This window comes from Strix uralensis, chromosome 1, assembly GCF_047716275.1.
Source record: "Strix uralensis isolate ZFMK-TIS-50842 chromosome 1, bStrUra1, whole genome shotgun sequence".
NCBI classification, from domain to species: Eukaryota; Metazoa; Chordata; class Aves; order Strigiformes; family Strigidae; genus Strix; species Strix uralensis.
In genome coordinates, this window is record NC_133972.1 from 76,905,053 (window position 1) to 76,922,449 (window position 17,397).

Consider the following 17,397-nt stretch of genomic DNA (forward strand, 5'->3'; position numbering starts at 1 on the left):
GCTTACTTAGTCGTTAAAAAAACAAGCACTGATGACACTGAAGGTGTTTAGCAGTTTCAGTCTTGAAAGAGAATTAGTAACTCATATTCTCTGAAGAGAGTTGTGCTGAATTAGAAGTGCAAGTTAGTGTTACTGCTTCCAGACTTGCCAGTGAATGTTCCTCCAATCGCTGTTTTACTGAAGGCTCCAAACTTTTTTTTTGGTTTCATTTTTAATTTAAAAAAGCCTTTCTCCATCAATAGGCAGGCCCTGGAGTTGCACAGATGAGAGACAGAGATCTACTTTCACAGAATCACAGAAGGTTTGAGGTTGGCAGGGGCCTCTGGAGTTCATCTGGTCCAAGCCCCTGCTCAAGCAGGGCCACCTACAGCCCAGGACCATGTCCATGTGGCTTTTGAATGTCTCCAAGGAGGGAGCCTCCACAACCTCCCTGGAACCTGTGCCAGTGCTCAGTCACCCTCACAGTGAAAATCTTAGTGTTTTCACATGAGTAACAACAATTTTACTTAACATTTCAGTGTATGTGGGACAGAGTGCTGTTCCACTTTAACGTCTGCTGAAGTTCCTGTGCAACTTTTTCATTTTCAGGTAGAAAGAACAGGAGTGTTTCTTTAATGGAGTGCATTATTTATTCTGGGCTATGCTGAAGGAGGGGAGTTCCCTAGAGACTAGATAGTGATTTAACTCCGTGCTTCCTTCACCAATCTGGTGAGAGACATTTGTGTGTATCTTAATGGATCCATTTTCAAGCTTTCACTGTGGATTTATGAGGGATACAATTTATGCAGAAAACTTACTGAATTCCCAAAAGACTGAATCTGGCTAACTTGCTCTCAGTTACTTTTTGGTGGTGTCTGTTGAACATAATGCTTTAGCTGAGACCTACTTCCTGAGAGAGCATAACAGCGAAATGTGAGCTTTCACTCTCCCCAGCATGTGATGATCAGGGTGAGGTTGAGGCAAGACACCTTTCAAGTCCCAACCTAGAGTGGAGTCCACTGTTTGGGAAGCCTTGGTCTGTGCCTCCAGCCATTGTAATCAGCCTGGAGTTTGGCATATGTGGCTAACAGTTGCTCTTTGACCTCTTTAACTAAGATACGGCAATAGTTGTAGCATCCAGCCGGGTACTTTCAGCGGACAGTCCAAGTTTGGTCATTTATCTGCTGTGGGCTACTAATTCCTTACATGGGTTGCACATGGTTGAGCCTCCTACTGAACACCCTGGCTAAGTAATCTGGGAAAGGCCTTACCTTTGCTATTTGTTTTGTTACCTCTGTGTCATTCAGGAGTGAGGTAACAAGTCATTTGATGGTCATTTTTCGTGAGAAGCTTGCAAATGAGATATTTTGTCTTTATATTATTTCTCCTTGACTCGCTGAGCATGTAACTACTTGCTGCGTGCTTGTTTGTTTGTACAAAACTAGCTGCCAAGAATGGTTTCTTGGTTGTGTGGGGGTTTTTTTCTTCTTTTTTTTCTCTGGAGATAATAGAAACAACACTGAAGCATTCCCTTTGGAGAGTGAAACCTCCCCCTTCAAGCCTCCCCCTGCTAAATGTCTTCATGGGCTTTGCAAACAAGAAAAATAAGCTTAACTTGGTCCAGTTCGCCCCTCAAGCAGTACTTTCTCTTCAGAGAGTTTTAAGCAGTGCCACACATCTGTGCTGTCCCATGTTGCATGTACTGGTTCTTTTCCAGCTGACGTCCAAACGTGATGGAAGCTCCAGGCAAGAAAAGTAGTGCATGGCCACACTGTTCTTTTCAGACTTGGTTGCCTGGGAACCTTGATCTGAGGGGCGAAATGGGGGCAAGGAAGGTGGTGACAAAGGAATCTTATGCCATTTCTGCGCTGAGAGCACTGAGCTCTTAGCCAGGCACTGCCAAGCAGCAGAGTGTGTTCGTGCACGTGTGTCGGGGGCGGGGGGGGGGGGGGGGGGGTGGCAGTGTGCATGCATGCACACTGCTCAGCTGGGGTCTGCTGGGCTCCTGTCTGGCAGCCATGGGGCTTCCAGTGCCATCGTGGGATTTGCTCAGTGAGACCAGCATGTTTCCCTTTTCCTTCCCTCCCCCCCCTCAAAATTAGGTGCCTTTATTTTGGACTGAAGATCAGCTTTTGGGTGCATGTGCATATGGATGTGAGTATGGATCTAGCTTTTTACATTCTAAACCAGCTGCTAAACAGCTTTGTCTGTCTTCTACCTCTCAGGGTTAATGTATTTGTGTATGTAAAAATCATCCAATAGATGTTAAAATATAGTTTGTTGTATCTTATGCCCTGTTAACAGGGAATGTTACAAGAGAGTGACTGCAGGGTGCACCTGGCTGCAGGCTCTTCCTGTGGGCTGACTCTCCTAAGTTTTTCTGAGGTGGTTTGAAGCATCTCGTAAAGGTAGTACAAACAGTATTGCTGAGCTGCTCACAGGGGGCTGCCTGTTTGATGGAGAATTGAATTTTTCAGCCCTCCTCCATTTCCTGCCTAAGGATGGCATTAGATTGCAATTTGATGGCTAGTAATTACACGGACTTTACTGCACACACACGTCTCTTTCCTTAGACCAGTTTTATGAAATGCTTCTGTTAAAACATAAAAACACAGCCCTTGTGCAGAGGTGTCAGTGCAAGACATGGGGCTGGGTTCTCACATCCCTGTACAATGTATCCTCACCAACAGCTTTCTTTTTAAAGCATAGAAATTACCATATGTAACCGGAACACTATACAATGCTGCTACAGAAGCCATAGCTAGTTGTGGGGGGAAGAGCTTTAGTCAAAAACTAAGGGGTTTTTACTTCATTTATTTATCCAAACCTCACTGGATAGCTACAAGCTTGTTGGCTGTCAGAATAGAAATACATACAAACAAGGATTGTAAGGAGGTCAGTGAAAACCTGCCCAAATGGAAACAAACAAAAAGCCAGGTACCAGTTTTGATCATGTTGTGTCTCCGTATCAGCAATGGAAATGAGCAGAATTTGGTCAGTTAAAGTATACAGACCTTTCATTTCTGTGTAACTGGAGGCCTCTGTGTGCATCAGGGGAGGGGAGCTGCTCCCACCTGACAGTTACAGTGAGAGAGCTGGGTGCCAGTTGTTTCTTTCGGCTCAGAATTTTTGCACCATTAATTATGAAAACTGAACAGCCTAAGCAGAGCTGTTACCTTCTGTACTTTCTGCAGAAGGCTAGTGAGACTGTTTGACGGTACGTACTTATGCTTGTGAAGGTTTTCCCTTCCCTTTTTCTTACACGGAAGCTGCAGCTTGTCACAACCTGAAATGCTGTGCAACCACTGAAGCTACTCAGGGAAAAGAAAAGGGTGGGGGGGGGGGGAAATGAAAAGGTGATAGGGAAGTAGCTGGATGTGCAGGTATGGCTGCTCTGCTGAACAGCAATAGCACTTGCTGGTACTACTCAGTGGCATTTTCTCTAACCACAGGGTGTTGGATATTGGACAAAGACTTATCAACAGGGAAGGGAGAGCAGAACCAGCAAATGCCGCACATTGACCCTGGCAGTAGGCACTTGACAGAGTGTACTCTGTACCAAAAACGTGGCGAGCGGTGGGGTTTGGTGGTGTTGGTGGATGGGGGGGTGTGCGTGTGTCTAGTGCAGACTGTTGGGTTTGTTCTTTACTAGCCTGGTGTTGGGCACAACTTCAGCAGCGGAGGTACCCGTCACCTTCCTTTGCACACCTTCACTGAACCAGCTCACAGAGATGGCACGAGTGGCTCAGCCGACACAACGTCCCATCCACCTGCTCTGGTAAGTCCTGCGCCTCTGCCTTGCTCCCCGCTGAGGTGCGGGCACACCGCGGGCACACGCTGCGTCGCTGCAGCTGCCCGGCTGCCCTGCTGAGCCCGGCTGGTGGCAGGAGGGCCCGTATCCCTGACTGCAGCCGTTTGTTACCCTGTCGGTCACTGGGACAGAGCGTGATAAAATACACGGGCACAGGAATGCTTTTTTTTTTAAATTAATTTTTTTAAGAAACTGCATACATCAGAGACAAACAATAATTTAAATACCATGCAGTTTCAGTATGTACAAAAACTAGGACATAGAGATCCAGTTTAATTTTTTTCTAGTTATTTACATCATTTTCATACAGCCATAATCTGTTAAATTACAATACTGGAAGAGCACATATGATTGACAGCCACCACACTCACTCCTATACAAAGACAAACTATATACATACACTTGGATATCAACTGGAAAATGCAACTGGTGCAGGAGTAACTGGGACACATGGGAATGCAGGTAATGTGCCCGTTACCTCCTCTTTGTTTATAGAAGTTGTTCCAAGCTCAAGCAGACTGAACACCTGGGAAAAATAATTTGTCCCCCTTTTTCTTTCCTGATATTTTTATTAGCCTAGTCATCTCTCATGGCTATTTATATGAAGTGATTTTATTTGCAGGCACGTTAGGGAGCCCCCATTCACGTACAACTACGGGTTTCCATCTGTTTTTATGAGTGCAGGCTTTCACTAGCATGTTGGAAGTGCTCCCCCTCTGTTGGTTTATAGAGTTTCCACTGTACAGACAGCACTGTAGAAATAATGAAGGGTGAGTTTGGTGACTAGTTGCAGTGATGACAAAGTGCTGTGCTTACATATAAGTATTAGGCTGAAATATATTTGTGTAATGGGCTCACTAAGTTGTTTCAGTTAATATAAAATAGTTAGAAGTCTATTATATGCTTTTCCCCCCTTCCTGCTCTTCTGATAATGTCTAGAGTGCACACCAGGAATTGTCTAGACACAAAAGCTGGCCTGAGCCCTGTCCCAGCAAACCTGCAGCCTGAAACTTCAGCTTGCAAGTACCTATCCAGCAAGGCGTATGGTGGGGAAAGGCCACAACGCTGACCTTCCCTGTTAGTCATAAATACATCACCAGGTCTCTGCAGCCTGCTGCTGGCAAAAGTGTAGGTGGGAGGGTGATGCCACCATCGTGCTTCCTCACTGTCACTTTTTTCCGAACAATCAAAACTTTTGTCTAGACATTTTCGAATTGCTTTTCCAATCCCTGCCGTCTCCTCAGCTCCCCACCCTGGTTTCCACTTCAGTTTCCCATAGGCTGTAGAACAGATGTCACAGTACTTTCACATTTTAAGTATGAATAACCCATCGGGATTCAGTAGATTATAACCAAAATGTTGTTCTTTGACTCTAGAATATTCTCACCATTACCAGCCCTGGAGAGGGATGATGGGAATAGCCATTTTTGTTCTGCGTTGATTTTCCCATTCTCTAAACTTGATGTAATTTCTTTGTTACTACTATTAATCTCCTCCTAATATGAATGAAGATGACTGGTGTGAACTGCAATGTTAAGAGAGTCTTAGCAGGAATGCCATCATCTTTGTCCTGCGCATAATCTAGGTTGAAGGAGAGAAATCATGACTGTTTGGTTTTTGATTCCCCGCTGCAACAGAATCACAACTCCTTTGCTGTGATAGAGGTGGCTTTCACAGATGAGAAAACAAGTGCTCAAGAAAACATTTAAAAAAAAAAAAAAAGGACTAGCTGTTCCCCAGTCCGCTTGCAATTTCCCATGGACGCCAGAGGTGGGTGTGCAAACCAAGGATGTAGTGCAGCGTTCAGGCACTGAAAGGTTGTTGAATAACGCCTTGCCAAAGGGTAACTTTGCAAAGTACCCAGACTCACTGAAGCGAAAACCAGATGAAGTGCCAGTTCTGCGATGCTTACTGCACTGCCAAACACTTTATATGGCTTCTTTCTCCCCCCCTTTCCCCTTTTCAGTAATAAGCTCTACTTGCAGTTTGGGAGAAATATGGCAGTTCTTCCACTGTGTCCTGGTGTCTGCTCAGCCAGGAGTTAACATAATTAAAAAAAAAAAAAAAAAAAAAGAAAGAAGCATTGCTGCATGTAGCTGCCCTGGGGACAGCATGAATCTTGAGGCAGGCTGTGTGTGACAACTTGCTGAGCAGTCAGTCAGCAGGGACCTGCCTTGGGCCCACCCAGATGAAGGCAGGGTGCCTTCAACAAGGGGCAACATGCCTCAAACAGTGCCCAAGGGTTTATTTTAGGCTACCAGACTGGCAGGCCTGGGCATTGCTGGGGTCCCTGCCCACGAGGGACAGTGGGAGCACCCAGAGTGACACTGCCCACAGACTGCCCATTGCCCTGGGACTAGCACTGACAACAGACTCATGGTAGCAGTTGCTACTTCCATCTCTTTCCTCTTCATTTTAATCATAAAATAAAAAAAAAATAATCTCACCTCTTCCTCCCACCAGCCTACTGAGTTCTGTGATTTTGGTCACTGCTGCTCCTTAAATGGCCTACTTTCATGGTGAACCTCTAAGCTAACAATGCCAGGGCAGGTATGGGATCCATACTGGGAACATCAGGGCTTCCTGCTCTTCAAAACAGCTGTGTTGCAGGGCCTTTTCCTAGTACTGTGTATGTGCAGTCAAAAGCACAGTTTTGTTTTCCCTTTTTAAAGCTGTGATGCAGTCTTGTTACATGTGCATGTGTGTATGAATGAATTTAAAAACACGAACCCCAGGTTTTCATGAAAATAACCCCAAAGCAGTGTATTCCTGGCCAGTAGGTAAGTGCTCTGTCTTTGCTGCACTGAGCGGATAACATTGCACATTAAAGGCTTTCACTACTGATGAACTTGTATCTAAAGTGACTGTGAGCTGGTGATACAGGGGTCACCGGGCGTGTTTCTTCAGAAATCATCACCCAGCCTGGGAAGCGTATCGCATCAGAGGCACGATACCGCAAAAATGAGGCACCAGAAACCAGCTGGTTTTTGCTTTCATTTGTAGCATCTTCTATCCTACAACAGCCAATTCTTAGTTAATAGCTAATAATCCACAGCATTGCAAGGACGGCCACAGATGAGAATGAAACGCTTTCGCTTTTCTCTGACGGAGAGCAAATCTGTGAGGTATTGAGTACCACCACTAAGCATAAACGGAGTGCATCAGCCTCACTGCCAGTGTCGTTTGGGCAGGCTGGATGCTAAGAGCAACTCCACGGGCTATGTGCGGGTCCTTTTGCTTTACTCCTGCGACCAGAGGAATGAGACGGAGGCCTGAGAAGAGGCAGGAGTGTTGGCACTATGCAGCATTGGCCATTAAATGCTCGGGTGCAAGAGGCTTCTCAGCCCACAATCAGTGAAGGGCAACGTTAGCATGGCATCAGGGGAGGTAGAGAGGGAGCACAGAAGAATGGATAGATATGTGGAAGACTGTGAGAAAGGAAAAAATAATAACAGAAATAACAATACTGTAGTAAAAAACTTTGGCCTCTCTGTTCAACCTGTCAAAGCAAAATAGCTATTATGGAAGAAAAAAACGGTGTCCTGAAATAATAATCTGGAACTCCTTATAATAATTTTGCTACAATGCTTTGGGCCAATGGCCTAAACCATGGCATAATAGTTTCTTGTAAGAACTGGAAAGGAATCCTAGACAATGTTTGCCTCAGCTTGCTGGCATTACACTAGTTAAGGACTTGATTTTAGAAGGTGCTGGCCTAAGTTCAGAAAAGCACTTAAATGTGTTCAGCTTCAGTTAAGCCTGTCAGACATGTTCCTGAATGCAGTGAGGCTGTTTGCACGCTTATGCAGAGTTAAGCACACGCTTAAATTGGCAGGTAAACCAGGCCCAGAGTGACCAGCTCTCTGAGCTCTACTTGGTCAGTTTGTGAGTAAAACCACTATAATAAAAATAAATTAAAACCAAAACAGAACACCTCTGAATTGCTGTCCTTATACCTCAGCTGTGGGTACCAGTCACAAGTCCCACCATCCATACCAATGCATCAGACTCCTTTTGTTAGGCCAGGTAACACAACCTGTCACATTTTTCTCAGTATGAGTTTAGGATCAGTTCTTGAAACACATGATACAAGAGAGGATAGACGTCCCTCATCAGACCCCAGTTGCTCCTGTCGTGTGTCCCTCTGCAGAGCTGGTGGGAATCCCAGCCTTTCTTGCCGCCGGGCGTGCGCTGGCTCTCACACAGTCACGAGGCTTGGGTGTAAAAACAAACTACAAGCTGAGTGAATGCCATGCAGTGACCATGAAGAGATGGGTTTTGCTTGCTTGTTGTCAACATTCTTATCGCTTACTGCTGATGGGCTCACAATGGCGTTTAGAAAATTATACTTGAAAGAGATGAAAAATAAACAGTTGCTAGAACTGAACCAGCCTTCACTAGGGAGTTCTGTTCTTTACAGGTGATGCCTTTTTCTGCTTGGGAGCTGAACAGTGCCTATTGACTGGCCATAAACTTTTCCAGGGAAAGAAATGCTTTTCTAGTCAGATGATATTCACAGATGGGCTGGCCTGTAGAGTAGTTTTGCTCCTTCACAATCCTCATAAGGTGCTTGCAGCCTGAAAGGAGTGTTTGGTATAAGTGCTTTAGTGCCATAGGTGCTCATCTTTTGGAGACTTCACCCAGGCCAGTGACTCCCTGAACACCATCTCAGGGCTCTCTAGAGTTGATGACAGAGGCTTGTCAGGATGAGGGGTGCCTGAAGATGAAATGGATGCACCGCCAGCTGGGCTTGAACATGTATGGCAAATCCACATGCCGGGAAAGTCTTATACATAGATGCCAAGTCTTGGCACGATTCCCACCAGGGGTATTTTCTGTTATTGAAGCTTGAACCAGCAGGTCTGATGATGCTGCAGTACTCGTCACATGTAAATACAATTCTCCTTTTTTTATATTTATTTTTCTACTATTTTTTTTTTAAAAAGGCAGTTCAGAAGATTTACATTGTACGTAACAGAGAAGTGAATAATACCAGCACTTATGGTTCCTTTTAGTTATGTTTTGAAGATGGCATAGTAGTCAGGTAGAATTGAACTGCTACGGTCTATGAAACCTAAAACCCAAGGGGGGAAAAAAAAAAAGACAAATAGTAAGGTAATATCCTCACATGCATATTGTACATTAAAAAATGGAGAACTAATTGCTATAATTAGGCAGCTTGATTCCTGCAGCACTGACATTGGCTATGCTGGCACTGTGGACCCAGAACAGACATTCACACTTCTTTGATCCTCACCAGACTTGCAGTTCATAGGTGTAAGCAGTTTGCATCAAAATCTGCCAAAGACACTAACAGGCTTTGGGTCCATCCTATCAGATCCCTGAGCGAGTTATTAGCTAGTCCTCTTCCAGACCACATCATGCTTGATTCCACAAAAATTGTCTGGTTTAGACAAACCTTATGCTCTTCAGCCAGATTTACATACAATTCAAGCATGATTATTTCTTAATGTCAGAAGCTAAAGAGACAAGTAGAGCTTAAATGGCCACCCTTCCTGCAAGTACACCCTGTGTCACGAGGCCTGGGTTTGTCAGCTCTGCAAATATATTTTTTTATTAAGCTTTGATTTTTCACTCTATCATTAATTAATTAATGTGTCCCACTAGTAAAGCACCACACATTCTTTGCTCAGCTCATGCCTCTGCTTAATGACATGAATAGCTCATTACCTTGCTAATGATTTTATAATGGTGATTTATTGAAGTTTGTTTAAGGGAATTACTCTATTTTGTCTAAGTGTGCTTCCTTCAAGTGCATACTTCCTGAAGCCACTTGTCTAACCAGTAAGTCCTGCTGAACTTCAGACAAACTCTTACTCCAATTTCTATTATATTAGCTCTACCTCTGAGTATGCCTGGCCCACACTTAGTGAGTCAAAGCTACTCAGCGGCTTTCAAATAAAAACTGAGTCACCTCAGAGGGTCACTGCTTACCCCAACATTGGAAGAGAAGCAAAATACTGCCCAGAAACCTTTGAAAGCCAAGCAACTCAGAGGCTGCCGGAAAACTAAACCAGTCTCTGTGTTTGTGGGATGCTAAAGACCTCATGGAAATCAATGGAGCTCTCAGTGGAGCTCAACTCCTTGTAGCAACACCCCCTTTTAAACAGCCTTATCCTTTCTAAATTTGTCACCGCTCTCCTGGAGGAGTGAGCCAAATGTCCCTCAAAGGCTCAGTCACTGGGGTCAACAGATCTAGGCCAACTGCACACCCTAAAGCTTCTTCCAGACCTTGTGGCTCAAAACCAGCTGGCTTGTCTCTAGCAGCACTCCGTTATTACAAACCCCAGTGCAACCATCCTAGCACGTGCTAAGAAGTAGAAGGGAGATCGTTTCTGCAAGGGAATATATGCATAATACATATGGTGAATTTTAATATAATTATGAATTTATACACATAAAAATGCCCTAATGCAAAATTAATTTTGCCTTAAGCTTTTCTGTATTTTTCTTAAAAGTATGGACTGCATTTTTTATGAGCACCTAGCTGATGAAAGTATTAATATAAGGGCAGTGCCAGTTTTGCATCAGATCTCACTGTCACTTGTCTTCAATACCTAGCACTTGTCTTTAATGTTTAACAATGAGTGGGGGGTTAATGTTGATTTGTAAAGGCCTGACTTCAGCTGAAATGCCAGGAGTTCAGCTCATCTCAGCATCAAAGCCAGAGCAGACTCAGCACAGGCTGTGTGAGGGAATGTGCCCTGACCTCCCAGCATGCCTTGCCCTAGCCAGTCAGAGAGGAGGGCTGTTAGTTTGGGGTCATGGATAATTCATTCGATCTCTACCTTTTTAACTAAAAAAAGGCTAGAGTGTAAAAAATAGTGCCTCTCTTATAATGCCAAACTTGCTATTTCCCCACTGCATCGCCTACTGCAGGACATGGAGGACAGGACTGAAAGATCTGTGTGTGGGACGTGCGTAGCGTGGAACAGCCGTAAGGCTCCGCGGGGTTTGAGTGTACATGCGTTCATACCTTGCTATGTGCTGACTCTACAAGAGTTCCCTGTCCTCCTTCAGACACCAACACTATTAACTTTTGCTATCAGAAGAACAGACATACAGCCAAAGCATGATGATTTGAAAAATAAAATTAAAGGAGGTTACACTTTATTAAACGGACAGCACATGCCTGCACACCACCACATAATGGGGCAGCATGAGTTCATCTGTGCGAGTTCCTTTTACAGCCTGTAATTCTAAATGTTGTCTAGACCTCATGGTGTGTTCAGCGGGTGATGGAGAAACAGCTGCTGGGTTGTTTTTTTTTTTGAAAACAACAGTATTCACTGATAGTCTTAAAAAATTAATCTCAGCTTACCTTGTTAGATGCCTACTTAATTCATGGACTTCCATTTCAGTGCTTTTAAATTCATTAAGCTCTTTCCGAATGGCTGCCTGCAAAGGACAAATAAACTCATAAATGTATAAATAAGAGAGATCAAAGTAAGTTCACTTTGTTCTCAAAACAGTATATTAAAAGTGAAGCAGATAGCTAATATTATCAGAGAGAGAAAGAAAAACATAAAAAAGACTTTAAAATGTGAAAAAGAACAGAGATAAACATGTTCTAAATCACATAAAGGGAAAAGATAAATCCTTTGGTGGAATGGCTCGATTTGAAAATGTATCATAGACAACGCAGATACAGAACCAGTTCTGGCTTATTATGTAAACACTTTCATGTACAAAATCCAAATTAGGTAAGCGTGAGAAAAAAACCGTGCACCACAGTTTCTCAAACACTGCGATCTGTTTCAGAGCTGGACTGTGAGTAAACTCCACTTGGATCCTGCCAGACTCATGTTTGAGATGTCTCCTGCCTTTACGCGGTCCTGAATTTCCTCATGTGAAGTTGCCTAAAGTGGCTGAGCTTACTTGGAGGAAAAGAGGGATGCCTGGCTCCCTGCCTTCCTCTCCACCTCAGGCTGTGCCCCTCTGCTGCCCTCCTCCTCCCTTCTGACCCGGCTGTGCCATTTGCTGAACCAATTCAACGCACTAATCCAGCAGAAAACTAGCCACAGGTGGTTGTATTCAGCACCAGGAGACCCAGTTACCTACAGCTGCTGTGGTTTGTCCATGAGGGAGAAGAAAATCAGGGGTGACTGGCAAGAAGAGAAATATGGAAGAGTTAAAAAAAGAAGAAGGGGTGACTAGGAGGGACTCAGCTTTGTGGTGGAGAGGGGGCTCAGCAGAACTGGCTCAAGTCCCACACCCAAAGTCATGAATTCTGACAGCCCTGTGACAATTGCAGCTCACAAGTGGGTCTTGCCATGAGCATTGGGAGAGGATGTGCAAGGTGGCTGCTGTGGCCAAACGCTCCCATGGGTCCAAGGTGTGTGCTGCAGCCTTTCTGCATGATGCTGAAATTGCCATCAGCAGCTGCAAGCGGCTCCGGTCGGTGGTACTCATGTCTGTCAGGAATTTTTCTTGATGAAGGAAATCTAGTGCAAGCCTGAAACAGGGCTTTTGCAACAGCCACTGATACAGTCACCTTTGCCTTGACAAGCCCTAAGCGATAGATTTTGTGAGTGTGATCTACAGAAAAGGCCCCTTGTGCCCTTTCTGCAGAGCTTTGCTTTTTTATTTACCTTAGAAATGTCTGTCAGGCTCTGCCTCCATCTATCAGGACAGAGCAATGGCTATGCAGCAACTCAAGGGCCTACCTTCAGCAGACCAATTTGCTGCTTAAGTGACTGTGAAGGAGGCCACACAGGCTGCTGACTCTCACAAGGTCTGAAATCTATTCCCGCCTGCATCCCTCAGCTGTTGGAGAGATTCAGAAGTGTCCTTTTTATTCCCGTAACAGTCAGACCTGGTAAAGACGAAGTCAGACTGAAGGTAGTTCCCTACATCCAGCACACAGAGCAAGATTTACTGATAGAGAAGTCCGTTACTAAAATCTGTTTTCTGCAATAAATCTATCCTGTGCTGACCAACGAAGAGAGTTATTGAATCAAAACTCTGGAAGAAAATAATCTTTTATAGGATGTTGCAGTTTTGTCAGGCATTTCAGAGTTGCTTCCAGTTTGTCTGGCTATTTGTTGGAAAAACAGTGGACACAGTGGTGGGGAAAAGCAGGTCATCTGAAATCAGAATACCACCCATATGACCCAACTCCCCAAAATAATATATCTGCTTCCTTATGCCGTAAGGGGCATTAACATTAAAATGACAAACATTTGTTCTTCTCCTGCTTTGCTTAGAAAAGGCTCATTTGGAGAACATAAGCCCTTTGTTCAGTGTATTGACTTTGCAAATGCAGTATAAAAAAGAAAACGTGGCCTCAAAGTACTTTGCCTTAATACTGAATTCTTTACCAGGCTATGTTTAATAGTGGTATTTAATACTTGTTCTTTTCATAGGATGAGAAAGGACCTCTCTGGACACCAAATCTTCTCCTTTCCAGATGAAGTCTCTCCATGCCTTTCATGTCAGACAGGGATCTCTCAAAGGCTGTGGAACCAGTTGGAGATTTATTCTCTCCCTCATCTACCAATTGGGAGAATATAACTAAGCCAGTTGAATAAGATCTTGTCCAGTGTGGTGAGGTAAAATGGGAAAAGCTGATTTAACCCAGTATGTTATGGTCTGTGGACAGTCCAGAGGAAGTTTTTCTTTTTTATTCAGATCAGTTTATGTTACAATAACTTATCCAAAGCTAAACTGAAAAAGCCCTCTGTCAAGGAGAAAACCAGTGGTCACAAAACTATACAAGTCCTCTGGTAAAATTATACAAGTAGAATAGGCTGCCCTTTCCTCTGTGAATAAAACCAAGAGCACCATAAATGAGTGGCAATGTCAGGAATCCTGCTCCTGTCTCTAAACACTGGACATCATGGGCTCCATCGCTGTTTGACTCCCACAGCAAAGAAAGTCAGGTACCTCAAAGTCTTTAAAATCACATGGGCATCATAGAGCAACTAAAGCATGGCAGTCACTGATCAGCCTCATGGTCCTCTTTACTTTCAGTGGCCATAAAATGTTTAAGTCTTCCTCCTGAGGCACCATTAAGACCCTCAGGATGTGACTGATGTAATTTTCCAGCAATTTAACCCCTCTGCCACCAGTGCCGACACCACAGACACCACTTGGTGAAGGTCCATCGGTGCACTCAATGCCAAACGTGCAGCTTTCCTCTATCTGCAGGGCTCATGTGATTTCAGTTTAGTGCTTAAAATACTCTGTGGAATGGGGCAGAAATCCTCAGTAAAGGCCCCTGTTGTAACACATTAGTGAGAGGTTACCTGGCTTCAGTGGGACAGAGGTGTCTTTGCCAGTTATTTGACCTGCTGCCATTTTTGCACCCAGGCCTGCTCAGTCCTGGCACATCAATTCTTGCACGTGCTGCTGTCCCACTGCTCTGCTACATCTTGCAGGAGTTCTCAGCTGGCAGCATTATGTGGCAAGACCAAAACCAACAAACAAACAAGGCAGCTGCCATCGAGACCTTTCCTCAAAGGGCTTGATATTTTCTCCTCTTTGTTTAAGTGGTATAAATGCTGCTAGGCTTGCTCCTGCATTCCACACCTATAGGAGCCTTCTTGCCAAAGATTTATGACTCAAAATAACAAACCTTGTGAATGGGAAGAAGCCACAGGTGTGTTGGGAAGGGATGTCAGGTGGAGGTTTATTCCATGATGGCCATGGGAGGATGCCATCTGCTGTGACATGCTCTAGCTATTCAGATCATGGCTCTCCCAAAGTTGTTCCACTTACTTTGTCAGCAGCTGTGAGTCGTGTCCAGGGTTTGTCCGCCCTCCTGTCATAGTCCTGCGCGTCTGCCACTTCTACGTAGTCACTGAAGCGGATGAGGATCTTCCTCTCACGTAGCTCTTCTACCGTGGGCCTTTGACTCAGCTGCAGGTTTGAGGAAGGAGTGGAGAAAGACATCAGGACTTTGCTTTTTCCCTGCGGAGTGCTGCTTGGGGATTTTTTTTACTACAACCATCATTATGATAATAAGAGGGTTCAGACATTCCCAGTACCATTGTTTTTATCAACCTTTCACAGAATTGCTACTTGGAAGATAACCTCTCGTTAATAGCACCTTGAGTATCATCCTACCCTGCTGCTGGAGCAGCCCACTGTTGTTTGGGAAGCAACTGTGACTGGAGATCCCAATCCCTGGCTGACATTGATCAACCCTGGCAGAAATAAGATGTAATGCAAGAAAGTCTCCTAGTGCACCAATGTCTCAGGAAGAGACAAAGACCACAACACAACTTTAAAACTACCCACACAGGCTGTACGCTCCCCAGCCTGAAGCTGCTGCGTGTGCTTATGTGCTGCCTGGGAAGAGTCAGGCAAAGGCACCGAGCTGCTTGTGCCCTGAATTATGTGCAAAAGGTGTCAAATGACTTTTCTTACCGTTCTGATATTCTGCAGACTTGTCCTTACCTCCAGAAAAGGCAGGCAGGATGATGACTAGTGCTCATTGAACTTTTCACTGTATGCTGCAGCTCTATTTTGTGTCACAGCCTATTTGACTTTTAACAGTTCACATTGCATACTACAAGCCAAAAAAAAATTGCAAGGGTGCATTGTATCATGTCAAGAAATCATCTTCATTGTTCCAAAGCATTTCTTTCAAATTCCACAGCAGAATAGGCAGCCACAGTCAAAACTCTCCTCTCAAATTAGAAACAGTAGTGTGCTGGTAGTCCACGTATCATGCAGCCAGTTACATGGCTGGGGACAGGAATTGGCTTTCAGGGATCAATTCTCTTTGGATGCACAGCATGCTGGTTAATGTCAAAAGCAATTACACAACTGTTTCTGAAGAAGGTGCTACATATATGTGTGCATGTGGCTGTACATTAGCTGCAAAAGTTTCACTATTAGAGTGAAACATTTGCAATCATGATGTATCAGGAAAAATAATATCCTGCTAACAATTAGCTACACAGTATATCATACTATTCCCACTCACTATAAATAGATGTGTTTTGCAATACTTCACCCCTTGCGAATAGTGAAAGGTCTAAATATTTCATAAAATGCCTAAGACTCTATTCTGCAAAGTTACTTAGGCTCCGGAATGCTGACATGCAATTCCACCTTCCTCCCAAATTAAGTATCTCAGTTCCCTACATTTCATCTTCCAGGGAGAATTAAGATTCAAAACAGCCAGGATGCTAAGTGGAGGGTGAAAAATCCCACCTTTCTCCAGCATTTGGGTGCTGACACAGGATAGCTCCACTGCCCCATCCTGCCTCTGGCTTTAAATTCCTGTGTGCTTGTTCTTGGTATGGATGGTTGCCTCTCCTCTTTTTAGAAAACATGGTTGTGATGGGAGGTGACAATGGGACTGCTCTCCTTACACTGATTAGCCCTGAGCATGCATTCACAAACTGGGTTCAAACACCTCTTGTAGAGAGTCTGCAGAGCTGCACTAGTGTCCCATCTGTGAGATGCTCAGGAGGACAGGAATCGGGTTCTGCCCTTTCTGGCTGCAGCCCAGCCATTTTGCACCCACCAAATGCAGAGAAATTATGGAAAGAAAGTGTAACTGGGAGCACAACTCTACGCTCTGCCATGTAATGCCCTTGCCTAGGACAGCTGGCATCAGTCAAGTCTCAGCTCAGCAGTTCATGTGTTGTCTCCAAAGCCATTTTAGGGTAAATTACGATGTTTAATAGGGGGAAAAACTCCTTGCTGGTTTGAAAAACAACAATTTCTAATCATCTGAATATTGCAAAGATCTTAAAACTACAGAGTTTTCTCACAACTACCTTCTTCTGTGGGATGCATTAAGTTTCCTAGGGTGAGCTGCTCTGCAGGTGGGCGTCACACAACATTCCTCCAATTTCTTCCAAAAGCTTCTCAGGAAAAGCCCCCTTTGGTACACCACATTCAGGCCAGCCATGCTCAGGTCAGCCGAACAGCATGTATGCAGTGAGGTTAGTAAGAAACATGCCTTTCTGAACTCAAGACTACATTTTTTGGGGACCTTTTTTTAAAAAAGCAATATACATCCACAACAGGCATAACTTTTTTGGCTTTTTTCAGACAACAGGATAAATGTATCTCTGAGCTAGAGTACCATGTCAGAAAAGCCAGAGGGCACAATAAGTAGATCAAAACACATATAGATTTAAAAATGGAACAGAATTGCCTCTTCAGCCTGCAGCCCTGATACCTACATCTAAGTCACCTGCAAGGCAAATACACACTGCAATTAGTAGACAGGCTTTTAACAAAAGCAAGAAAACCAAAGTGCTATACCACACTTCGAGTATAATCACAGTCACACCATGAGTGAGGCTTCTCTCTGTCCTGCAACTCATCTTGAATGTGATTTCAAATCAGTAGGTTTTTCTAGCAACCCTAGTACTAGGAACTGCAGGTTTGTTAGCAGCTGATACATTATTATTCACATAGCACAGCAGAATTTTGCTTCCGATTATTTAAAACCTAACCCCTGACTATGGGAATAGAGAATCTTTATGCTGAAATAATATTATGACTACACCTAAAAAATTCAAATATAAGGGTGAGCCTCCATCTCTACTTGCATCAACTGCTTCTTTCCTCACAATAACATGAATTAAGGATGAATCACCAATATTACCTGTGCATTTCTC

The 17,397-nt window shown here is 44.1% G+C and overlaps 1 protein-coding gene across 7 annotated transcripts in view; it reads right to left on the reverse strand.

Annotated features, from left to right (window-relative positions):
• Positions 1-3,950: 3,950 nt before the first annotated feature.
• The window catches only part of PHACTR1 (phosphatase and actin regulator 1), a 318,012-nt gene continuing 304,565 nt past the window's right edge, over positions 3,951-17,397 (reverse strand). For all 7 annotated transcript variants that reach the window (XM_074871786.1, XM_074871767.1, XM_074871795.1 and 4 more), the window contains 3 exons: positions 14,531-14,671; positions 11,133-11,209; positions 3,951-8,864 (listed from right to left, as the gene is read on the reverse strand). In XM_074871786.1, the coding sequence (XP_074727887.1) occupies positions 8,849-8,864; positions 11,133-11,209; positions 14,531-14,671 (234 nt within the window). In that variant the 3' untranslated portion in view covers positions 3,951-8,848. The remainder of the gene's footprint in view (positions 8,865-11,132; positions 11,210-14,530; positions 14,672-17,397) is intronic.